The 24,693-nt window shown below is 56.0% G+C and overlaps 1 protein-coding gene across 1 annotated transcript in view; it reads left to right on the forward strand.

Moving 5' to 3' along the window:
• The window catches only part of UNC5B (unc-5 netrin receptor B), a 90,575-nt gene that overhangs the window by 59,303 nt on the left and 6,579 nt on the right, over window positions 1-24,693 (forward strand). Inside the window, exons 2-14 of the mRNA XM_023205010.2 lie at window positions 8,712-8,936; window positions 13,355-13,498; window positions 13,958-14,061; window positions 15,316-15,496; window positions 16,238-16,405; window positions 17,219-17,383; window positions 17,609-17,641; window positions 19,587-19,781; window positions 20,094-20,483; window positions 21,127-21,214; window positions 22,082-22,250; window positions 22,377-22,610; window positions 24,436-24,585. Coding sequence (XP_023060778.2) covers window positions 8,712-8,936; window positions 13,355-13,498; window positions 13,958-14,061; window positions 15,316-15,496; window positions 16,238-16,405; window positions 17,219-17,383; window positions 17,609-17,641; window positions 19,587-19,781; window positions 20,094-20,483; window positions 21,127-21,214; window positions 22,082-22,250; window positions 22,377-22,610; window positions 24,436-24,585 — 2,246 coding nt within the window. The remainder of the gene's footprint in view (window positions 1-8,711; window positions 8,937-13,354; window positions 13,499-13,957; window positions 14,062-15,315; window positions 15,497-16,237; window positions 16,406-17,218; window positions 17,384-17,608; window positions 17,642-19,586; window positions 19,782-20,093; window positions 20,484-21,126; window positions 21,215-22,081; window positions 22,251-22,376; window positions 22,611-24,435; window positions 24,586-24,693) is intronic.

The following is a 24,693-nucleotide window of genomic DNA, read 5'->3' on the forward strand; positions in this document are numbered from 1 at the left end:
TCGTTGGAACATACAGGATTTTAAGTGTCAGGTGCAGGAATATGCTTATTATCCGCAGGAGCATGGGTGAGAGGGCTTTGAGCTCCTTGTCTGGGAAAAGAAGGGGAAACAAAATATCCCCTTCTCAGGGCCCAGGCCTCTATCACAGTGACCCCGTCAGACCTGAAACTTGGAAAAGGAACCAAAAATTAGCCCCAGGTCTGAGCCAAAGGAACCCAAAGCCAGAGGAAGGGTCTGGAGGGAGGGCCTGGGGGTGGGAGTCGGGGTGGCCAGTGACCCAGTGACCGTAGTGCCCTTTCCAGCTCTGTAAGCAGTGTGGTCCCCACAGCCGGATCCGGGCTCATCCCAGCACTGCACCTGCCCTGGGGCCTCGACCCCAGCCTCCCATCCACTCCTTCACCTGCCCCAGAGTCCTTCGAGGGAGACGTTTCAGAGGAGCAGCTGGACACACTCTTCAGGATGCAGGCCCCTGCCCCAGCTGGCCACCTTGGCGAAGCTGCTTCCTGTGGCAGCGGAGGAAGTGATGTCAGGGCACAGACGGGTGCAGAGGGTGTGGGAAAAGGGCTGCGTGAGGAGCCGCCTTTGTTAGGAATGACTCGGCATCCCCCGAGCCCGCCAGCCCCCATTTGTCATCGGTAACGGCCATTGTGACCGCCTCCGAAGGGGCCGCAGCCTGAACGCCACAGCCGCAAGGAGCCAGGGCCAGATGGAGGAAGGGCTTTGTGTCCAGGGAGGGGTCCTTCCACGTGGGGTTGTGTGTTTTTAAAACATAATAATAAATGGCCTTCTCTCCCCCAACTCTCCTCACTCCCCACTGAGCACATCAGCCATGCAGTGAATGGGAGAGATTTTCCATGCAGTGGGAGGTCAAGTCTGGGGAGAATCAGCCAGTGTCCAGGGGCTAGAGAAAGACTGTGATTACTGATGATAAATGTGCCCAGCGTGGGGCATTTCTCTGTCCTCACCTCCCGCCTGACTCCTTCTCCCCTCCCTGTCCTGAGCCAGTCAGCCCTGGAGACACACAACCCTGCATGGCTGCAGATGCCCACCCCTGGTGGTAAGCCTGGGGGTCCCAGGCCTGCAGACAAAAGCCAGCGGTGGGGGTTTCAAGGCCTTCCCTACCAGACCACAGCAGCCTCCCTCTGAGGTCTCCACCCTGGGCAACAGGTCTGACCGGAAGTGGACCCGGCTAAGATGGATGGCAGGAATTTCCATCCCAGGCATGGGAATCACAGAGCCCAAGCCTTCACCCACAACCCTGCCATGGCTGTGCTGTCTTTCTGGGCCCCCTCTCCTGCCTCAGCCCTGAATCAGCAATTGGGCTCTGGTCCAGCTTGGTTGTTAATTTGCTGTGTGGTGTTGCATTAGTCACTTCCCCTCTCTGAGCGGGTAGAACGCAGGACTCCAGGGGCTCCAGGCTGTCTGAATGTTGACTTTCTATGTGTCTCATCTACTCGGGCTCAGGTGGTGCTAGGCCAAGGAAACGGCCTGTGGGGTGTCTGACCTCCCACACACAGTTCAGCTAGAGAACAGCTCCTGCCTGCTGCCGCTCCCGGGCACTTGCACTGCCTGTTTGTTTGTTTGTTTGGAGATGGAGTCTTGCTCCATTGCCCAGGCTGGAGTGCAGTGGTGAGATCTCGCAATTTCTGCCTCCCAGGTTTAAGCAATTCTTGTGCCTCAGCCCCCCGTGTAGCTGGGATTACAGGCACCTGCCACCACGCCCAGCTAATTTTTGTATTTTTAGTAGAAACAGGGTTTCGCCATGTTGTCCAGGCTTGTCTTGAACTCCTGACCTCAGGTGATCCGCCCGCCTTGGCCTTCCACAGTGCTGGGATTATAGGCGTGAGCCACCGTGCCCGGCCCACAGTGCTTGTTAAGAAAGATATTTGCATCTGTTTTCTCAGTTGACCTTTCACAGCAATACCCCAAAGTTGACAGAGCAGGAACTGCTAATCACTTCTTTATAGATGGGGAAACTGAGGCCCTGAGAGGTCAAACAACCTCCCAAGGTCTCAGTGCAGGGTGAGGCTTGGAACCAGGACTGCTGGCTCTTGGGTCAGCCTGGGCCCAGGCTCAGAGGCGTGGTAGGGGCCATAGCACTCCCTGGCTTCCCCTGGGAATAGTGACAATCTCTCGCTTAGGAATGTTGGAGCCGCCCCCTCCTCTCAGAAGACCCTCTGAGAAATACAGTGTCTTTACGTTTGTCCTGAACTCACCCCTTCGCCTCCTGGGCCCTCACTCCTGCTCATCCAGGTGGGTCAGAGTCTGACACCTCTTCCACAAGCCTGTGTCTCCACAGCAGGCGCTGCACAGGCCCAACTCCTGGGAAGAAGCCTATAGATGGGCATAGGGCCTGCTGTCCAACCAGCCTCCACTCTACTCCCAGATGGCGCCCTGTTGCCCATGGGGGACACCAGGAGAAGCACAGCGTGTTCCCTGCCCTCCAGAAGCAGGAAGGTGCCCACTAGACCCTAGCCTGGTCACCTCACCTCCTGCATTTTAAATGGGTGGTGACATGAGGAACTTGTCCATAAGGAAGCCAGCATGGAGGTGAGGGGTGCAAAAATGTGTCTTCTAGAGAATATTTGGATAAGATGGCCTGGAAGACCAGGCTGTAAGCTCCAGACTGGGAAGTGCACTGTTTAGTTGGAAGTGTGCTGTTTAGTTAGTTTAGAAGTTAGAATTCTAGGCCGGGTGCAGTGGCTCATGCTTGTAATCCCAGCACTTTGGAAGGCCAAGGCAGTAGGATCACGAGATCAGGAGTTTAAGACCAGCCTGGCCAAGATAGTGAAACCCCGTCTCTACTAAAAATACAAAAATTAGCCGGGTGTGGTGGCAGGTGCCTGTAATCCCAGCTACTCGGGAGGCTGAGGCAGAGAATTGCTTGAACCCGGGAGGCAGAGGTTGTAGTGAGCCAAGATTGTGCCACTGCACTCCAGCCTTGGCTACAGAGCAAGACTCGGTCTCAAAAAAAAAAAAAAAAAAAAAAAAGAAGTCAGAATTCTAGCAATGGCTGGAATCTCAAATTGCAGCTGAGAGTAAGGAAGGCTTTTCTAACTATTAGGTCTGTCCAAAGAAGAACCTTGCTGAGAAAAGCAGTGATGAGTTCCCCATCCCCACAGGTATGTGAGTCAAGGTTGGCTGAGGAGTTGATGGGAGACGTTGGATGAGATGGCCCTTTAAGTAACTTCCATAGAGACCTCATATGTGCAGGTAAAGGCAAATTCGAGGTGAGAGTTTGAATGGCGCCCCTCGGAGGTCCCATCCACAGGTGCTGGTGGTCATTTTGATCTAAAGCCTGGGATGGGTAGGCTGGAGCCCGGTTAGGAGAGCCCAAGGGTAAATGTTTTTTCCTCCTCCTTCCCCGGGTTCTACCCATGCTCTGCTTTAGGACCACCGTATAGCAAAGGCAAGGAAAGGGACCCTAACTTAAGCAAATGTGCTTTCTGAAGAAAAACATTTACTCAACAGGACATTTTCACACATGAACAGATTCCCCATAAGGGATCTTTAAACCTCCAAGTGTTAGAAGCAGAGGAGGGCTTGAGAGACTGACTTGGCCAACCTCCTCATTTGACAGACGGAAACTTCAGGGCCTGGGAGAGAACAGCCACACGGCAGTGCCAGTCCGCAGCTGGGATGCAAACCCAGGGCCTCTGCCTCCAGCGATTTTTCCTGTCCTTCATTTGACTGTCTTGTCATGACATCTGTGCAGGGATGTGTCCTCTTTCACAGCTTCTTGGCGGAATATCTGGACCATTCTTGGATGCAGCTTTAAAGGCAGGCTGCACTTTTGCAACTTAGGCCCAAACGAGTTCTCCTATTAGGAAAAAACACTTTCTGTGGGACGTTTCCTGCCAGCAGGAAACCCAGATCCGGCCTGGCTGAGGCAAGGACTTCTAGGGGAGCCTATCTTCGATGCGGTTCCTCTGTAGAGACGGAGCAGCAGGAAGTCCTGCAGAGAGGCCAGGGAGGCAGGGCTGAGAGATGCGGCTCAAGCCTTGCTTCCTGCCATCGACCAGGTGACCCTTCATGTCCCTTGTTGCCCCACGTGTTCGTTTGTGAAATGGGAAGAGTTGTGAGGAGTAGCACAGAGTAGACCCAAATGCCCATTTCCAGTTCAGCAGAGCTCGGAAGACAGATTCTAGTATCAGATTACCTGAATTTGACCCCTAGCGATGCCACCTACTAGCTTTATAGCTCTATACCAGTCACTTAAACACTTTGGGTCTCAGTTTCCTCATCTGCACTGTGGGGATAATAATCATATCCAACTTATAGGCCTGTGGTTCCCAAACTGTGTGCCAAATTATCCCAGGGTTCATCGGCACACCCACAGGGGAGCCGTGGCATATTTTCAATGTGGGAAACACAGTAATAGTAGATAGCTGTCAGACACTGCACCAGCGAGGAGCTCACAGTTTCAATGTCCTATCACTCTACTTCCCTTTATTTGGCACCATATCTTTGCACAGCTGGGATTGTGGCATTTGGGAGTTGCCCACGACAAACAATAAGAGTAGTGGTGTCAGGCCGGGCGCGGTGGCTCAAGCCTGTAATCCCAGCACTTTGGGAGGCCGAGACGGGCGGATCACGAGGTCAGGAGATCGAGACCATCCTGGCTAACACGGTGAAACCCCGTCTCTACTAAAAAAAATACAAAAAAAAAAAAACGAGCCGGGCGAGGTGGCGGGCGCCTGTAGTCCCAGCTACTCGGGAGGCTGAGGCAGGAGAATGGCGTAAACCCAGGAGGCGGGGCTTGCAGTGAGCTGAGATCCGGCCACTGCACTCCAGCCTGGGTGACAGAGCGAGACTCCGTCTCAAAAAAAAAAAAAAAAAGAGTAGTGGTGTCCACTCGGATTCCAAAGTTTGAGAAGTTGTACAGCGCCCGACAGGGGCACACATCCCCGTTCATAATTCTTTGTGGCTATTTAGGAATGGGATAAAAATATTTTTTTTCTTTCAATTTATCCTAAGATTTTAGGATGTAAATATTTACAAAGCTGTTGCGATCTAATACATTCCTGTTAGGGACTTCTTTTTGGCCTTGGGATAGCTTAAAAAAATTACTGATATGCTAAAAATCAAAACGTTTCTGCATCTCTGCCTAGGGTTATTGTGGAGCTCATTGAGTTTATATGAACCACCCTCTGAGCAGCGCCTGGCAGGGTAAGCATCCAGGAACCCCAAGACCCCATCATTCTCCCACCCAGCTGGCACCTATGCAGCCTGGCCATGGGTCGCTCTCATCCAGCCCACCTTTCAAGCCTTCCTCAGTCACTGGGGCCCAAGCCAGGGCCAAGGAGAAGTGAGGGCTCTGCACAGGCCCTGGCGTGCCCCACACTTACTCCCTTACTGTTTTTTGTCGTTGTAGTTTTGGAAACAGAGTCTCACTCTGTTACCCAGGCTGGAGTGCAGTGGTGCGATATCCACTCACTGCAACCTCTGCCTCCCGGGTTCAAGCAGTTCTCCCACCTCAGCCTCCCGAGTAGCTAGGATGACAGGTGCACACCACCATGCCCGGCTAGTTTTTGTATTTTTAGTAGAGATGGGGTTCCACCACATTGGCCTGGCCGGTCTCGAGCTCCTGAGCTCAGGCCGTCCACCCACCTCAGCCTCCCAAAATGCTGGGATTACAGGCATGAACCACCGCGCCCGGCCTACTCCCTTACTCAAGTTGCATTCGCTGTGCACCTGCTGTGTGCTGGCCAGCAGAGTCCACTCGTGGTCCCTCCAGGCAGGAACCTCAGGTGGGCCTTTCATTCTTCCTTATCTCCTGGCAGTCTCTGCCTCCAGGACACGTAGGGTATAGGGACACAGCAAGAGGGCAACAGCTACATCGAGAGTCATCCAGTGCTGCTGCTACAGAGAGGCACAGAGGCGACACTTGGCCTGCGTCCCTGCCAAGGCCAGAGCTGAATCTTTGCACCAGGGCTGAGAGGAGGGGCAGGGTGGGAAGAGTGGGGCGGTAGGGCTGCCAGACGCAGGGCCTGCCGCACTAATGGATGTCTAATGTTTGCTTTCCTCAGTCATGTCTGCACCCACTTTATAAATGGTCTGCATTAGAGTTATAAAACAAAGTCATAATACAGCCTGCAGTGTTGCGAAGCACAGAGGCAGCTGTCACCCCGGGACTGGGGGCGGTACGGTTAGAAGATGGGTGCAGGCACGTGACATGCACCCATGGGCCCCCATGCCCCTTCTCCTGTGGCCATGACCCACCCCTAGAGGGAGGCTCAATCCTGCCATTTCACAGATGAGCTGCCTGAGGCCAGCAAGGGGTTGGTTCAGACCCAGGGGCCTCTGAGTCTGAAGGCAGAGCTCTGTCCCACAGCCCTCAGGGCCGAGATGGAGACAAGATGCTGGTGGTCAGTGGTGGGCATGGAGGCTGGCAGGTTCTCTGCTGCCCAGATGCCCTCCTGGCTCCATCCTGCTCTCCCAGAGCTGCCTGGCCTGGCAGGGAAGCCTCAGTGGCTGTCTCAGGGTGTGCACAGCAACCAGCTCTCAGGCCACTGGAAGCCAGTGTTCAGCTCCCTGGGCTGTGATCAAGTCACTGTGTCTTCTCATCAAATCCCCAAGCAGCCCCAGGGGGCTGCCAGTTTGCCTACAGTGAACGTGTGCCCTGTACCTGGCAGTGGGAAGCAGGTGTCAGAGAGCCCTGGCCTGGCCTCAGGAATCTGCCTTGCTGTTCCCACATTAGCTGCCCGCTCACTGGGTGGCCTCGGGCAAGTCATGGGAACCATTTGAATGGTCTTCAGTTTCCTTTGCTTTGAAATGAGGACAGTTCCAGCCTTGCTGGCCCCTTGATGAGAGAGCCCTGTGGACTATGGAGTTCTGGCCACTGTCAGGGTGTTATTAGGATTCCCGGGTGTGGAGACGCCCACACCGTTACAGAGCTACATCAATGATGGGTGGTGTGGAGTCTGGGACAACAGCCCAAACGGTGAAGTCTTTTCTCAGGTTCAAACTTTTGATCTGCCTCTTGTTAGCTGTGTGACCTTGGACAAGTTGCTTAACCTCCCTGAGCCTCCATTTACCCATCTCTAAACTGGGGACTAATAGAACATAACTTACAGGGTTGGTGCCAGAATTCAATAAGTTAACAATTTAAATTCCTGCAAACATAGCACCTGATACTGGGTAAGCATTAGTTGTTCTTTCAATGCAGCAACATGTACCTACTGTGCGCCAGGCCCCACCTAGGCATTCATGCATGTTTATCTCATGCAATCCTCAGAGCAGCCCAGAGACAGGGCTCATCAGGCATAACGAGGTAAGAGTTAAGGTTCTCTCCCTGGGCCCCACAGAACATGCTGGATGGAGCTGGAGTCATGAGTCATCTTATTAGCTCCCCCGCCCCACCCCCCGTACACACTGACCAGGGCCTAGGCCCCAAGCCGGTGATAGTTTATGCATTTTCTCCCAAGCTCCCCAGTCTCAGCAGGCTCTCCTGGTCCACAAAGAGAAAGCATAGTCAGACTTTCTGTTCTTGGGAAACCAGGTGTCCCCTTGGCCCCTCTGCCTATAGGGGGACTCCCTAGGGCCAAATATGGCCTTCTAGACCAGAACAAGTGCATGCTCCCAGTGGCCACACAGGCCTCCCGGAACACCACCCTCCCACTCCCTCGGCTGTTGGTGGGGCCTCTAGCTGGAGGGGCTGGGCAGCCATGCACCACCCCACAGCTTCATTCACTGTGTCCTCTGGGCAATCAGCAGAGGAGGACAGGCCCCCGACAGCTTGTGCCCAGCCACCTGATCATTTGGCATTTGGCGCTGGAAAATTCGTTTTCCGAGGTGGATTGTAAACGAGCAGCTCGGCGGCCTGGTTTCCCCACTTTTGGGCACTGGCCGTGGCCACACCCCGCTTCCTGTTTGTCTGCACCTCCTGAGGTGCCGTTCTTTCCAGGGAGACCGGGTGGGCCAGGATTTCCATTTGGCCCCCTTCGTGGGAGGAGATTGCCACAGGCACAGCCTCTTCTGCTCTGAAGTCTCTTCATCCATTGTGCTGAGGGCTGGGGTGGGGGTTGGGAAGAAGAGGCCAAGGGATGGGTGAGAGCCACAGACCATGGGAGGTGAGCTCTGTGGGGAGGCTTCTGGGAAGGAGGGCTTCCCCTGGGGTAGGAGACCTGCAAGGGGCCGAGCACCATGGAGTCCAGGCCTGGTTCAGCCGGCTCACCCCAACCCTGCCCCGCAGCCCTGATTCCTGTCCTGCTTGCCAGCCTGGCAGGGGCTGCAAAGGGCAGCTGTGACTCCAGGGCAGAGCTGGCCTGGTTTGAGCTCCAGCCTGAGCCCTTTTCCAGCCCATTGCGTCTGGCGGCGTCACCATGAGGAACTGGATAGAGGCCGGGCAGGGACAATGGAGCAGACGCTGGGGGGTGCCCAAGGGGTGTCCTCACCCAGACAGATTGCCTCCCCTCCCAGGACCTCCCTGGCCTCTCCGTCTGTAATGAAGTACGATCACACAGCATCTCAGAGCGGGAACTGGCTCTTTATAAAGCCTAGCCTCTTAAAAGCAGGGCAAGATGGGAAACTGAGGCCGCAGGAGTGCCAGACTTGACACTGGTTGCAGACTGCGTCTCCAGCAGGGCTCTGGCTGCCCCACCTCTGCCTCCCCTGCCTTCTTCATCTGCGGTGGGCCCCCAGCGGGGGCGAGGGGTGCCACAGGGCCCTCCCAGCACACAGTCTCATGGAGGTCTCCACTCACTCTGCAGGCACTGATTCCGGCAGCGAGGTGCTCCCTGACTCCTTCCCTTCCGCGCCGGCAGAGCCGCTGCCCTACTTCCTGCAGGAGCCACAGGACGCCTACATTGTGAAGAACAAGCCTGTGGAGCTCCGCTGCCGCGCCTTCCCTGCCACGCAGATCTACTTCAAGTGCAACGGCGAGTGGGTCAGCCAGAACGACCATGTCACACAGGAAGGCCTGGATGAGGCCACCGGTGAGCCCACCCCACATGCCTGGACCCCCCAGGACACCCCAGGCCCAGAGGCACAGGCCTGGCTCCATGTGAGACTTCACACAGCCATGTGCCCCCTGTTCCTCAGTTCCCCACCACCCACCCCGGGCTTCACCTTGGATTAGCATTTCCCCAAATGCTGGCCACGTGTCCCAGCCTGACTTTGGGACCATCCCCACTGCATTAGATAGCACCGAGTGCCCTGTGAGCCCTCACTCCCTTTCCATTTTCCCTCCATCCTTCTGCTTCTGTCAGGGAGCAAGTTCCCGTCAGGTGGGGGCTCTTGAGCCCTCCCAAACACCTGCCAATCTCCCTGTTTAACAAAGAGGGCAGGTTTCTGCCTCACGGCCCTGGCACCCCACGGCACCGACCCAGAATTCAATGCAATCGTTATTTTTACAGTTCCTTCTGTTTGTGGAAAGTGATACTGGTTTCCATTCACAATAATGATACGGCATTTCCTGCGTCGAAATAAATTGTTTTAGGTTAAAAAGAAAAAGTTGATAGTATTAAGTAAATAACCATTCAAGTGGTGCTGGGATGTAGCCCAAATCTGGAGGGAGAGAGGAGAGGAGCCGAAACTGGGAAATGCGAGGAAGTGTGGGGTCCCTTCCTTCTCGGATGTGTGGGGGACCCTCGGTACTCCCAGAGGAGGAGGCAGAGCCCTGGGGTTCCCCATATCTCCCAGAACTGAGCCTGCCCCCAGGGTGCCCTCGAGTCTAAGTGAGGGGCTCTTGCTCACTTGCCACCAGGTCCCTGTTGATAGTGCAGAGCCCTCAGGGCGAAAAGCCCTTCCTGGGGCGTAAGACAGGCAGGTGGGACCCCCGCTTCAGTCACCTGACAGAGCCGGCCCACCGCAGCCTCAGGGGGCTCCCGGGTAGCCTTCGTGGCTTTTTGTTTTTCCCGTCTCTTTCTGGATCCTTTGCTTTCTCTTTCTTCGGCTCTCTTGATTTCCCTGCCTCTCCCTGCTCATTTCTCCCTCTCTTTTCCCTATGTGCCTGCTTTCCTTCTTTCTTTTTCTCTCCCTTCCCCTCTCTCTGTCTCACTCTCTGTCTCCCTGATGTGCTGTGTCACTGTCCTTCTTTCCCCCTTCTTTAGTTTCTGTTTTGTCATATAAAGCTCACAGATTTCAGAAGAACCAGTCAGGCTTAAAACCATACTCCAGAATGTACTCAAGGTCACTGAACCGTATTTTACCAATGGTTAAAATGCTAAGTTTTATAGAATGTGTATTTTACCACAATTTAAACATAATTTTAAACAATAGATTTGGAGTCCCATGCTCACCCAAAATATAAAAATGGAAAAGGAAATTTTTTTTTTTTTTTTGAGACAGAGTCTCGCTCTGTCACCCAGGCTAGAGTACAGTGGCACGATCTTGGCTCACTGCAACCTCCGCCTCCTGGGTTCAAGCAATTCTCCTGCCTCAGCCTCCCGAGTAACTGGGACTACAGGCGCCCACCACCACACCTGGTTAATTTTTTGTATTTTTAGTAGACACGGAATTTCACCACGTTAGCCAGGATGGTCTCGATCTCCTGACCTCATGATCCTCCTGCCTCGGCCTCCCAAAGTGCTGGGATTACAGGTGTGAGCCACTGCACGCAGCCGGAAAAAGGAATTTTTAAGGGGAAACTAAACAACACATATTTGCCAGCTGCCCCCACTCTTTGACTGAGTGACCCTGGGGAAGTCACTCGACCTCTCTGAGCCCCAGTTCTTCTCTTTGTAAACTGGGAAGTTGACTGAAGGTCCTGGTGAGGGTAGAGCCAGGTGGCACACATAGCACAGAGCAGCATGCCAGGGCCCAGCAGGCAGTCAATAAACACCTGCTTCCTCTGTCCCCTTTCTGGGCTTTCCTTGGCCTCTTTCTCTCAAGTGGTCCTTACCTCTCTGCCCACTGAGCTCCTCTGGCCTGTATCAGAGGTCAGCCATCGGGGTCTGGACAAGGCGAGGGAACAGCATGCCTGCTGGGGCCCCTCACAGGCCATTAGTATAGTAATAATAACCCTGTGATTATTACTAATAATAACAGCATGGCTCTTACTTCCCTGCCACCAGGCACACAGGCCCTGCCAGCCCTAGAAATTGGGGCACTGTTGTCCCCATTAGCTGCAAATAATGGGCAGAGCTTCCTTGGCAGTGGTGGGGCCTGATTCCACTTCAGCCTCCCACTCTCTAGCCCTGGCTTTCCCTAGCACTCTCTGAAGCCTGAAAACAGAAGAGGATGACTGGAGGCCAGGAGAGGCAGAACAGCCCCCCACCAACTTGTGCCAGATCGGGGCAGGCAGCCCAACCCTGGGTGTCCTGGTCCAGACATTGCTATGCTTGGGAGGGCAGTCTGGTGCTGGGCCTCAAGCCTGGGACACCGGAGGTCCCCGTCCTATGCTCCCTGTATCTCTGCTTGCTGGTGATCATGGACGAGGTGTCGCGCCTCCTCCCTGGTGGTGGTTTCCTTCTGTCCAGCTGTTGGTGCTGCTGAAACCTTCTTGCATGGATGACCCCCTTAAAAGGGCCCACTCTTCCAGGTTCACAGTCTGGTAAGCAAGGGGCAGGGCTCTGCTCCCTGGGCCATGCAGCATTGACTGTGGAGCCAGCCCCCGGGCAGCCATGGCAGGCAGGCACTGCCACCCACCCCTGAAGCAGCCTCTTCCCTGGATGGCAACCCCCTAGCCGCCTCCCATTTAGATCCTTGGCCATCAGGACGGGGCTGTCCCCCCTGTCTGGACTCCCTGCACAAGGACCCCACCCTCCTCAACAATAGGAGAGTTACAGCAGTGACTTTACCAGGAGAGGTCCAGAGAGGAGTTGTGGGTGAGGGGACCAAGCTCTAACCTGGGAAAGACGCCAGGGAGCTGACCGCTGTGCAGCAGCTTGCTGGGGGACTTGGTGCCTGCCACTGACCCTCTCTGGGCCTCAGTTTCTTCAAAGGTAACAGAAGAAGCTGGTTGAGATTCAGATGACTTGCCAGAGTATATTTGTGTCTGGCCCGGGCTGGGCGTTGTGGTGGAGTAGTCACCATAACTTGTTTAGAGTTACCTTGAGACTTTACTATGATGAGGGATCTGAGGCCCAGAGAGACTGAGTAACTTCGCAAAGGTCACCCAGCTGGGGTTTAAGGGTGGGGCCAGGACGCAAACCTGTCCAGCCATCCAACCCTGTCCTTACCCACCATGCCACTGGCTGTGCGTACCTTAACAATCCATGGTGCAATGAGAGGATGAGATAGGACACATTGTGGCAGGGAGGAGCAGCTTTAGCACTTCTGAGACACAAGGCAGTCAGGGAGGCTTCCTGGAGGAGGAAGAGGCCTCTCTCTATAACCTTTGGGGAGGAACTTCAGATGAATGTCCCCATTCCTGGCAGGTTCCCCCCTTTCTTGAGCATGGAGGGCTTCATTGAGGGATGGTTGACTGAAATCCTAGTGACCCCCTTGTGTAGGCTGGTAGGTCCCGTTATGCAGGAAGTTTCCCAGGCCCTGACCAGGGAGCCATTGAGAGATCAGGGGCTCCCTGGAAGAGGGACCTCCTCAGCTCCAGGCCCACATGGCCTGAGCAGTGATCAGGGAGAGCAGGTGTCCCACCTCTGCACGTGCTGAGCCCCCTTTCTGTGCCAAGCCCTGGTCCACAGCAGTGAGCAGGACAAAGCCCCATCTTGTTCTCCTGCAGGAGACAGACATTTAACACATGAATGCGTCCATAAATAATCTGAGTCCAGCTAATGGTGGGTGCTGGGAGGAGACGAGGCTGGGTAGGAGAGTGATTGCTGCACAGACAAACTTCGGGTGCAGTGGTGGGAGTGCTGAGCAGTGCTGGGAGAGCTGTGGGGGAGGCGCAGGGTGGAGGGGGCTTTCCTTGGGAAATGAGGCTGATCTGAAATCTGGCAGGGACTGAGAAGGCCACTGGGCCCAGAGGAGACAGAAGAGTTCCAGGCAGGGGACTGATGTGCAAGAGCCCCGTGGCTCTGTAGCCACAGAGCCAGGGAACATGAGAGCCTGGAAGACACCGGCTGAGGCTGCAGTGGGGTGGGGACGGTGGATGCACAGTGCAGCTCAGAGCCGCTCCTGGGGATGACCCTACAGGCCTGCAGGCCACTGAGAGCCCGCATGAAGGGTCTCCTATCAGGGAGGAATGACACACCGCTTGTGCGTTTTGGAGATGACACTAGCTGCCAGGTGGGAGATGCATTGGAAGGGCAGAGGGCTTGTGTTAGCCACTGCAATGTGCAGGTGAGTGGCCATGAAGCTTGGGCCAGGGTGGAGACAGGAGACAGGAGGAATGGATGGAAAGGGGCACTTGGTGAGAGAGCCAGCAGGACCCGAGGTGGAAGGCCTGGGGTGTCCTGTGCCTCACATCCTTGCTTTGCCCCTGCCCTCTGACGGGACTCTCTTCTCCTCCCAGGCCTGCGGGTGCGCGAGGTGCAGATCGAGGTGTCGAGGCAGCAGGTGGAGGAGCTCTTTGGGCTGGAGGATTACTGGTGCCAGTGTGTGGCCTGGAGCTCTGCGGGCACCACCAAGAGTCGCCGAGCCTATGTCCGCATCGCCTGTACGCCACCCTGACCCCCGCCCCGTCCCTGCAGGACCCTTCCCCATCCCCGAGGATGCTGGAGAGGGAACTTCACATCTGTGGGGCCTCCTCCAGCATCCCTGGCTGAGGATGCCTGCGGCAGAGACATCCCAGCACATGGATGCCAGCTCAGAGACGGCTCCCAGACCCAGAACCTGGGCCTCTTTTCATCTACTTCTGTATAAAAGAAGCTGGCAGCTTCCTCCCCCATCCTGAGCCACTATGTGCTTAGGATCCCAGAGTCAGGGAGGGAACCCTGTTCCCCTAAGTCTGCCTAGTGAGGCCCCTCCTTTGGAGAAGAGGAAATTTCCCAGGCAAAGGACAGGTGGGCCCATGAACAGTTCCCTGGGTCTGCACTGCCACCCAGTGGCCACAGTGTAGCACATCAGGTTCCAGTTCCCGCACCTGACTGCCTTGGGACCCTCTCCCTTCTCCCAGACCTGCGCAAGAACTTCGATCAGGAGCCTCTGGGCAAGGAGGTGCCCCTGGACCATGAGGTTCTCCTGCAGTGCCGCCCACCGGAGGGAGTGCCCGTGGCCGAGGTGAGCTGGGATGTAGAGACCACTGAGCACAGCCCTGTGGCCATGCCTGCGGAGGCCAGGCAGGCACGGTATTTACCATCAGCCATGGTGCTAGTCTCCCAGAGCCCTACCCCTTTCACAGATGAGATCGAGGCTTGGGAAAGAGAAGAGAACTGCTACCTCTGCGGAACACAGCAATGCCAGATCCCAGCTGGGTCTGCCACAGGCATAACCCCACAGGATGGGGTGGCTAGGGCAGAAATCCCCAGAACTCAGGAGCTCCTTAGGTGGACCCCCAGCTCAGTCTCAATCTCCTGCCCCACCCGGAACTCAAGGCCCCAGCTTTCTGGATGCCAAAGGGTCCTATCCTGCATGTGTATGAGTGTGTTCTCCCCCACGAGCTGGTCACCCCTTCCTGAAACCACACAGTCTTTGGATTGCCTGTCCTCTCTCGCCATCCTTACCTCTGTTCCAGACATACTCCCTGCACCGGTGGTCCAGGGAGTAGAGCTGCATCTCAGCTTTGCCCAGTGGAGTGGACGGTTGGGGTAGTCAGGACCCTGACTTCCAACCTGGGATCAGCCCTGTCTGATCCCAAAACCGTGCACTCATTGCTCAGCCTCTCCCAGCCCAAACCCTCCTCTGCACAGTAGGCTCTGACAAACACCCCTGGCCCATATGTGCTAGACACTTGGCATGCTGGTCTCTGCAACAGCCCTGCAAAGTGGATGTTACCATTCCATCCTACAGCAGGGAAGCAGGGCTGGAAGGGGCCCAGTGGCCACCTAGGGTGAGGTAGCTGGTGAGTGGCAGAGCTGGGGTTTGTACCCAGGTCTGCCAGACCCGGGGACCTTCTTCCTATCACCTTCCAGGCTTTTCATCCTGGCTAGTAGAGCCGGGAGGAGTTAATGATAAAGACAGATACTCCTGGCTAGCGCTTATTTAGTTAGCTTAACTCAACTTACTCTGAGTACTGTTCTCGGCACCTTACACATTCTAACTCGTGTAATCCTCACAATGGATCCCTATGGGGTAGGTGCTATTCAGTTCCATCTTGCAGTCGATGAAATTGAGGCCCTGAGTGGTAAGTCCCCTCCCAAGACCACCCAGCTGGCAAATGGCGCTCTTAACCCTGGAGCTGTACAGTGTCCAGTCCCACTGAGGCCCTGCCTCACTGCCATGACCGTGGTGTGGACCCAGGTAGAACTGCCCTTCTTCTGTTTATGGTCAGACCTGCCCTGGGCCCTCACTGCCCCCTCACTCCCACTCTTGCAGGTGGAATGGCTCAAGAATGAGGATGTCATCGACCCTACCCAGGACACCAACTTCCTGCTCACCATCGACCACAACCTCATCATCCGCCAGGCCCGGTTGTCAGACACTGCCAACTATACCTGCGTGGCCAAGAACATCGTGGCCAAACGCCGGAGCACCACTGCCACCGTCATCGTCTACGGTGCGGGCCTCTCAGAGTGGGAGGGGCAGACACGGCCAGGGGAGGGAGGAGAGAGCCTGGGGCTAGGTGGGACCCCTGGCTTGGTGGGGAGGATGCAGCCCAGAGAGGGGAAGCGAATTGACCAAGGTCACAGCACAGCAAAATTCATGGCCAAGTTGGGCATTCGTGGGTTCCCAGCCAGGAGCACTCCCCAGTTCTCAGGATGCCTTGCCTAACTCTGAAGGAGAAGAACCAGCTCTCTCCAAGTCTGGGGGCTGAGGCAGGGCCCAGTCAGCATGCCCAGAGGCCTGTTGTCCTTGTAGAGTTAGGGACCAATGCCCAGGCTCGTGAGCTGTTCTCTGCTTCCCCCTTGGGCCCTGTGGGTGGTAGGAGTGGAGCCACAGCTGAGGCGACTTCACAGAGTTCTAGAAAGAGCCCTGTACTAGGTTCCAGCTCCAGGCACAGTCCCAGGCCCCCATTACTCCCGGGATGAGCCTAGGCAACTGGCAGCCCTTTCTGGACCTTCCTTGCCATCTTACAACAAGCTGGGGCGTAGACAGTGACTTCCCGGGTCCCCTCTGGTGCTGATGGTGGCAGCCCAGCTCTGCTGCCACTTCGAAGTCCCTCACACTGCAGGCAGATGGGGTCTCACCAGAGAGGCCAGGCTTCAGCAGAGGGGCCTCGTCAGGGTGAGGGATGGGTTCGGGGGAGGGCAGAGGGTTCCAGAGCCAGGCCAACCAGGTGACCGCTGCCGCCTTGCAGTGAATGGTGGCTGGTCCAGCTGGGCAGAGTGGTCGCCCTGCTCCAACCGCTGTGGCCGAGGCTGGCAGAAGCGCACCCGGACCTGCACCAACCCCGCCCCACTCAACGGAGGGGCCTTCTGCGAGGGCCAGGCCTTCCAGAAGACCGCCTGCACCACCATCTGCCCAGGTAAGGTGCCTCGTCCATGCCCAGCCCCACCCTGAACCCTGCCCCACCTTCTGTATTGTGTGCCAGAGCCAGGACAGCCATCCTCTCCCTAGCATGGAGAGCAGAAGGTGCTTGTCCCAAGCCCACAGCTGGCTGCCCAGGCTGACGAGATGCTCTGATCTCTGACTTGTTCTGCCCTGGGCTGCTGGTGAGATGGAGGCAGAGGGTCTGAGTGGTGGCCCCTTCTCCCTGACCCTCTAGCCTGGGCTCTTCTGTCCTCCAAGCTGAGGGTTCTCAGTGTCAGTGTGTCAGCCCCAGGCCAAGGGTTCAGAGGGACAGCCTCAGGGACAGCCTCTTGCCCCTAACTGTTAAGACACACCGTGGCCACAGACCCTATTCACACTGACAGCCATCCTCCTATTCCTCTGTCTGTGCAGTCCCTCTGCTCCCCTACCCCCACACACGTGCTGTGTTCTCTCCCTTGGGTTGTATGTTTGTGCCTACACTGTTTTTCTTTACCCTGGGTTTGTGTCTGTGTGTGTAAACTGTGCACTGGGCTGTATCGTGTTGACGACCTTATGCAATCTATCTGTACCCTCTTTGTCCACCTGCCAGGTGCATCTGGCTGTTCATTCGCATGGGGCTCTGTGGATATCATGTGGATTTCTCTGTGTGGCACACATGTGTCCTGGGTTCCTCATTTCCTTCCACAGTGTGTATGCATGCATGTGTGTTGGCACGTTGCTGTGTTCTGCACACGTAATTGTGTGTGCACATGTCTCTGCGTGCACATGTCTGTGCGTGCACACAGTCCTGTATGCCGTGCTCTTACAGTCGATGGGGCGTGGACGGAGTGGAGCAAGTGGTCAGCCTGCAGCACTGAGTGTGCCCACTGGCGGAGCCGCGAGTGCATGGCGCCCCCACCCCAGAACGGAGGCCGTGACTGCAGCGGGACGCTGCTCGACTCTAAGAACTGCACAGATGGGCTGTGTATGCAAAGTGAGTCACAGGGAAGGCGGGGCCCTGGGGGTGGGGACTCTGGTGCCATGTAAGGGTCCCCCAAACCCAGCCCCATGCCTCAGTGCCCAGCCTGCAGCGTGGCAGTCCTCAGGGCCTCTGTCCCCCCACCGCATCCATCATCTCATCTCATCCTTCCCATTGCCTTCTCTGCCACTGTTTCCCTGTCACCTATGTCATTGTCTTTCCCTTTATTTCCCTTGACAGATAAGAAAACTCTAAGCGACCCCAACAGCCACCGTAAGTCCCCTTTCATGGCTGTCTTCTTTCCTCTGGGGGATCCCTGGTTCTCTTTGGCTGGCTTTTCCCGGGATCAGGGTGCAGGGCAGAGAGAGCTGAAGGTGCCGCCCTACCCACCCGCCATGGGATCATCTACAGCTGACACTGCATGTGTCTGCATCTCCATCACCGGCAGACCGGCAAACCCTTGGCTGACAGAAAAGAAAGGCCCTAGGACACCCTACTGAGCTTCCTCTCATAGGAGGGGAAACTGAGTCTCAGAAAGAAGAAGGGACTTGGCCAGAGACACAGGCAAGAAGTAGCAGAGTAAAGATTTGAACCCAAATATTTTTATAGCCAAAGCTGGTGTTCTTAACCATATGCCCTTGGCCCTCCTCTCTGGACCAGGGCCGGGGCATCACTACTGCAGTTTCCCCTCATGCCCCTTGCTGTACCTCCACCCCAGCAGCTGGGCCAAGCCTCCCAAATGGTCTGTGATGCCCGCTGCCCTGCGTCAGCTCCGGGGGGCGTGCCCTCCAGCCCCAGAGGCTGCACCGCCACTGCAGTCATACCAGAGCAGCAAAGTCACTTGAGCAGATTGGCCCATGGTAATTAAACCACAATTTCCAGATAGTTCTGGAATCATAAAATCAGTGAGGCCCTTGGCCGAGCTCACTGGGGCTCAGGCTGGGGATGATTCGAGTGTAAATCACCAGGTAAGTGGCCCCAGTGTTAGTGAGGGCAACAGGAGGCAGAGCCAAGCTGGGGGAGCCATTTCTTTGCTGAGCCAGGAGCCCAGCCCTGAGGGATCCTCTGGGGAGCCCAAGAGTGAGGGCTGCTGAGGAGAGATACTGGGGGACAGAAGTTGGAAGTGGGCAGACATCCAGGGCTGGGAGCCATGCCCTGCCTTGCTGAAAGCCTCAGGCTGACCCCAAGTGCAGGGTGTGGAGGACTCCAGGCAGAGGAAGCAGGCCTACTTCTCTGAGGGCCCCCCAGGGAGGGAGCGCCTGGACAGGTGCTTCCTGGAGCTCCCAAAGGAAGCAAGGGGAAGAGCAGCCATCTTGGCCGCCAATTTTGCTCTCCCTGAACTGTCCAGTGTGGAAGCCACCAGCCACGTTTGGCCGTTTAAACTTTTATTTAGCTTAACTAAAATTAAATAATTTTTAGAAATTCAGTTCCTCAGTGGTACTGGCCACATTTGAGTTGTTCAGGAGCCATACGTGGCTAGTGGCTGCATACCGGACACTGCAGACAATAGGATATTCCACCGCTGTAGAAAGCTCCACCAGAGAGCCCTACTTCAGACCCTGCCACTTTGACCTTGAGGCTTCCTGCCTGGCCGTGTTTGCCTGGGGAAGGAAAGTGTAGCCATGGGTTGCCTCCCTGGGCCCATCCTTCTCCCCACATGCCCACCTCTTCTCCAACGCATCGCTGTGCATCTCATTTCACTCCTTCAGCTCCCCGTCCCTCCACCTCCCACCCTCAGAGCATGGAATGGAAGAACAGTTCAGAACAGCTACTTGCAAAGATAACAGAGCCAGAAGAGCTTATCCACGTACCAAGCTAACAGAGCCAGGGCCTTTGGTCCTATGGAAATTGCTACAGACTCAGAGGTTTCAACCCCAGTGCTCACAGGGCAAATTATGTAGCCCCGTGGCCCTGAGCCACAGACCCTGTCTCCTCAGCAGCGAGCAACGAGTTAACACATGGCGTGAACATGTTTGTTCTTTTCTTCTCATGCCACAACTAGAAGGGCAGTAAGGCAGGGACTTCGAGCCCGTTTTACTGATAGAGAGGTTCAAGGCTAGCCTGAGGTTGCCAGCCTGTGTAGGCGGGGCTCAGACTGGAACTCAGCACCGTGCTGGTTGGCCCTGGGCCCTGCCCTTTCCAGGGACCCAGGGCCTCCCTGACTCCCCCAGGGCCTGGTGTCTGTACTGCCCCTTATGTGGTCCTCCTGTCCCCGCAGTGCTGGAGGCCTCAGGGGATGCGGCGCTGTACGCGGGGCTCGTGGTGGCTGTCTTCGTGGTCGTGGCAATCCTCATGGCGGTGGGGGTGGTGGTGTACCGCCGCAACTGCCGTGACTTCGACACAGACATCACTGACTCATCTGCCGCCCTGACTGGGGGTTTCCACCCTGTCAACTTCAAGACGGCCAGGCCCAGTAAGAACCTGAGGATGTCTGGGGTGGTTGGCAGAGGCAGGATACCCAGAGGGCTCTGGTGGTACCCAGACCAGAGCCAGACTCCTGACTCCCTCCCGGGGTTTTTCCATAGAGATAACTGTGTGGATGGGTATGGATTAGAGAGCTACAGAGAAGGAAGGGAGTGACCCAGGCTGCGGGATTCCCAAAGCTTCCCACAGCTGGCAGCAATTGAGCCTTTCACAGCTGGACATTTGGGTGGGATTTTGCAGTGGGAGCTGGGCCAGTGAGATGAGGCACAGCTGGGTCTGACTATAGCCCCTACTCCTGCAGACAACCCGCAGCTCCTACACCCCTCTGTGCCTCCTGACCTGACAGCCAGTGCCGGCATCTACCGCGGACCCGTGTATGCCCTGCAGGACTCCACCGACAAGATCCCCATGACCAACTCTCCTCTGCTGGACCCCTTACCCAGCCTTAAGGTCAAGGTCTACAGCTCCAGCACCACGGGCTCTGGGCCAGGCCTGGCAGACGGGGCTGACCTGCTGGGGGTCCTGCCGCCGGGCACATACCCTAGTGATTTCGCCCGGGACACCCACCTCCTGCACCTGCGCAGCGCCAGCCTTGGTTCCCAGCAGCTCTTGGGCCTGCCCCGAGACCCAGGGAGCAGTGTCAGCGGTACCTTTGGCTGCCTGGGTGGGAGGCTCAGCATCCCTGGCACAGGTGAGCCCCTGCTCTGCTTGTGTGTCAGCCTGGCCTCAGCACCTCCTCTGCGCACTGCCCCCACACCCATCCAGCAGAAGATAGGGCTGCCCTAATCCTATCTCACAGATAGGGAAAGGGAGGCCTGGTGGCAGGAAGTGAGTATAAAATAGAGAGGTCTGACTAGAAAAGCTAGGCTTCAGGCCTGCCTGTGCCCTCACTAGGGCAGAGGAACCTTGGGCCAGCCACCTTCTAAGCTTCAGTGTCTCTGTTGTGTGAGAGAGAATAGTACTATGTAGTTCAGCAGACCTACAAAGCACTGTCCTAGAACTAGCAGCAGAGGGGCAGGGGCGCCCATCTTAGTTTGCAAAGCCAGCAATTAACAGCTTCCCAGCATCATACACTAAGCTAGGAGTAGAGCTGGCACTTGGACCTCCAGACCCCATAGCAATGTCAGAGACCCCTGTCTTCCTAGACAAGCCAGCACTGATCAGTGGCCTGGCCTCTGCTTGCATCCAGTTCCCAGACCCCCTCCCACCCTTGGCTGGTGACCACCTGGAGCTCAGGAGATATCTTTCTCTCCCAGCCCCAAGCTGGGGCCAATTTCCCAAACCCTTGTTCTCCTGAGCTCCTGGACTCCCTGCTGACCTCCCTCTCCCACTAGGGGTCAGCCTACTGGTGCCCAATGGAGCCATTCCCCAGGGCAAGTTCTACGAGATGTATCTACTCATCAACAAGGCAGAAAGCACCCTGTGAGTAGAGCCCCAGCCGCTGCTCCTTTTTCTTCCTCCCGTCCCTTGCTGCGTGCCCACACTTGGCGCCCCTTCTAAGCCTGATGCTAAGACCAAACAGTCCTCCAAGGAAAGCATTAATCTTACTGGGTCCATATTTAAAACTTGCAGAACCAATACCATAAATCGTAAAACTCAAAGGCAATTGACAAGCTGGCTACAAGTATGACAAAGGGCTGAATATCCTTACCATGTAAAGAGAGTTTGTAGATCAATAAGAAAATGTAAACATCTCACTGTGAAAATGGGCAAAGGATGTGAACAAGTGATTCACACACACACTCTCACACAAACACACTGGCCAGTAGGTTATGAGAAAATGTTCAGTCTAATTTGCGGTCAGATAAAACTAATGAAAAAAAAACACGAGGTATATTGGGATTTTATTATTATTATTATTATTATTATTATTAAGGAATTTGCAAGGACCTGTTTCCAAATGATAACACCCTCTTACTGGCAAGAGGGTGGGGACATGGCCTTCTGTGGCACGTGGGCGGGAGTAGAGATTGGAACCAGCTCTCTGGAGGGCACTTTAGCATGATCTATTGAAAACCTTCCAAGATTACACAACCTTGGAAAATGTAAGCAAGGAATTTTGAGCTATGATAATGTTGCAGTGAAACAGCAAAAATCTGGAAACAACCTCAAGGTTCGTGCCATTTTCTTTGCCTCCTTTGCCCCCATGACCTCTGGGAATGCAGAGTCCTAAGTGGCAAAGAGCTGCCCTCCACCTCCCGGGCCCTGGGCAGACTTGGGAGCCCAGCAGGAGCCTGCACCTTTGCCGAGCTCTTCACTGCCTCCCTCCTGCCCTGTGTCCTCCCCCAGCCCGCTTTCAGAAGGGACCCAGACAGTATTGAGCCCCTCTGTGACCTGCGGACCCACAGGCCTCCTGCTGTGCCGCCCCGTCATCCTCACCATGCCCCACTGTGCCGAAGTCAGTGCCGGTGACTGGATCTTTCAGCTCAAGACCCAGGCCCACCAGGGCCACTGGGAGGTGAGGAGCCAGGGTGAAGGTTGGCCCAGCTCTCCCAACCTGCCCAGGGAGGCAAAAGAAAGCCCTTTTCCTCTGGCCCAGCCTCAATAACTGTGACCACTACCCCACCCTTGCTGTCCCCTCCAGGAGGTGGTGACCCTGGATGAGGAGACCCTGAACACACCCTGCTACTGCCAGCTGGAGCCCAGGGCCTGCCATATCCTGCTGGACCAGCTGGGCACCTATGTGTTCACGGGCGAGTCCTATTCCCGCTCAGCAGTCAAGCGGCTCCAGCTGGCCGTCTTCGCCCCCGCCCTCTGCACCTCCCTGGAGTACAGCCTCCGGGTCTACTGCCTGGAGGACACGCCTGTAGCACTGAAGGTAGGGCCAGCCGCAGGTGCCCACACAGCCCTGGCCGGCCAGCTGCATGATCCCTGCCAGCATCCCCCTCCCCAGGCTCATGGGCCCTCCCAGGAACCCTTCCCCACCACCAGCCTTACTAGGTTACGCATGCGGCCCTCACACGCTGAAACAGCCTTGGGCACAGGGCCTGCCTCACCAAGATCCAGGTTAGAGGTGGGAGGCAGACCAGGGATCCCTGAAGGCTCTGATGGGGTCATCAGACCCCAGGGGGCATCAGACCAGGAGGGGCTTGGGCTGGTGGGGAGGGTCTCTAGGAAGGCTGACATGTAGGAGTTTCAGCAGAGAGGAGTGAAGGGCATTCCAGACTGACGGAAATGATTGTGTTTCGTATGCGTTTCAGCTGAAAGGCATAGGGAATGTGTGAATGTAAGGGCAGGAGCGATGGGCAGGGCTCAGCCTCCCAGGAGCCTGTGCCAAGGAATTTGGAATCCACCCGGCACGAAGGGGAATGGACCTGGTAGACACCTGTTCACAGGTGCTCTTTAGAAAGCCCCTGTGGCTATACTTGGGGTGGGTAGATGAGAGGGGCTGGACCCTGGGCCACAGGGAGTGACAGCAGCCAGGAGAGGCGGGGCTGGATGCTATGTGTGCTCAGTGGAATGGACAGACCCAGTAACTGATGGGATGGGCAGTGGGAGGGGAAGTTAAGGCTGACAGCCAGGCTCCTAGCATGTGTAGAAGGATGGAGAGCCATGCCCCAAGTGAAGGAAGGGTCGTGCAGATGAGGGGTGGTCGAGACAGGAGGGAGGGAAGTGGAGGGGAGGGTCTTTTAGCACCTAGAGCCTGATGATCGCAGGTATGGAGCCCTGTGTTAGCACCACTATTCCCTGCCAGCCTCAGAGCCCTTGTGCATTCCCCCATTCTCAGGAGCTCAGGCTCATCCTGATGTAACCCTGGAAGTGTACAGATACTTGGCCGTGTGTGAACCCGTTCCCCTCCCTCCTCCCATCTGCTCTCCTCAGCGCCTCGTGGTCCTTTCCCATGGCTCCATGTACCTCCCATTTCTGCTCCCTGGCCCCATCCAGCTCCTTCATCTCCCAGGCTCATGGGACTTGTCCCAAACCCCACACTGCAGACAGCATAGGTGAAAGAGGCCCACGGGAGAAGGAGTGTCCCTTGCTGGGAGGACACTGGCTTGAGATGCCAGTGGTCCTGTGATGGGTGGGAGGTGCCTGGAAAGTGCTCCTGCGGCTGGACCTCTTGGTCCTGGGGCATTGGCTAATGGCCAGCTTTGGCCAGAGTGCTATAGAAATCAAGAGGGAAGTTACCAGGTTTTGGCCTGATGGCATTCTTTGTTTATTCAACCTCCATCCATTATCCATCCATCTGTCCATCTGTTCATCCATCCATCTGTCTTTCTGTTCATCTGACCATATACCCATTCAGTCAGCAGCCCATCTGTTTACCTATTCATTACTCGTCTATCCATTCATTTATCTTTTCTTCCATCTTTCTATTCATACACCCATCCTTGTATATCCATCTGTATATTCATCTGTCTATCTTTCCAGCCATCAATCTGTTTATCCATCCATCTGTCCATTTATTAGTCCCTCTAGCCATACGGTCATCTATAGATTCATTCATCTAGTCATCTTTCCCACTGTCTGTCCATCCATCCGTCATCCATTCATCTTCTCACACCATAAGCCCTCTGTGAGCTCTTGCAAATGCCCAGCCACGCACTCAGATGGGCCCCTGACTCCTGCCCTGCAGAGTGCAGCAGAAGAGGCCCATTGGCCAAGTGTGATGGGTTCCCCTTCCCCATGCCCCTGGCCCACAGGAGGTGCTGGAGCTGGAGCGGACTCTGGGTGGCTACTTGGTGGAGGAGCCAAAACCCCTGATGTTCAAAGACAGTTACCACAACCTGCGCCTCTCCCTCCATGACCTCCCCCACGCCCATTGGAGGAGCAAGCTGCTGGCCAAATACCAGGTGAGGGCTGGGCTGATGGGTGGGGAGGGGCAACACTTAAGGGCTGCCCGGGAAGACCAGCTCCCTCCCGGGCTCTGCCTCCCAGCTCTGCCCTGTGGCCTTACCCCT

The sequence above is a fragment of the Piliocolobus tephrosceles genome, chromosome 9 (assembly GCF_002776525.5).
Source record: "Piliocolobus tephrosceles isolate RC106 chromosome 9, ASM277652v3, whole genome shotgun sequence".
In the NCBI taxonomy this organism is placed as follows: domain Eukaryota; kingdom Metazoa; phylum Chordata; class Mammalia; order Primates; family Cercopithecidae; genus Piliocolobus; species Piliocolobus tephrosceles.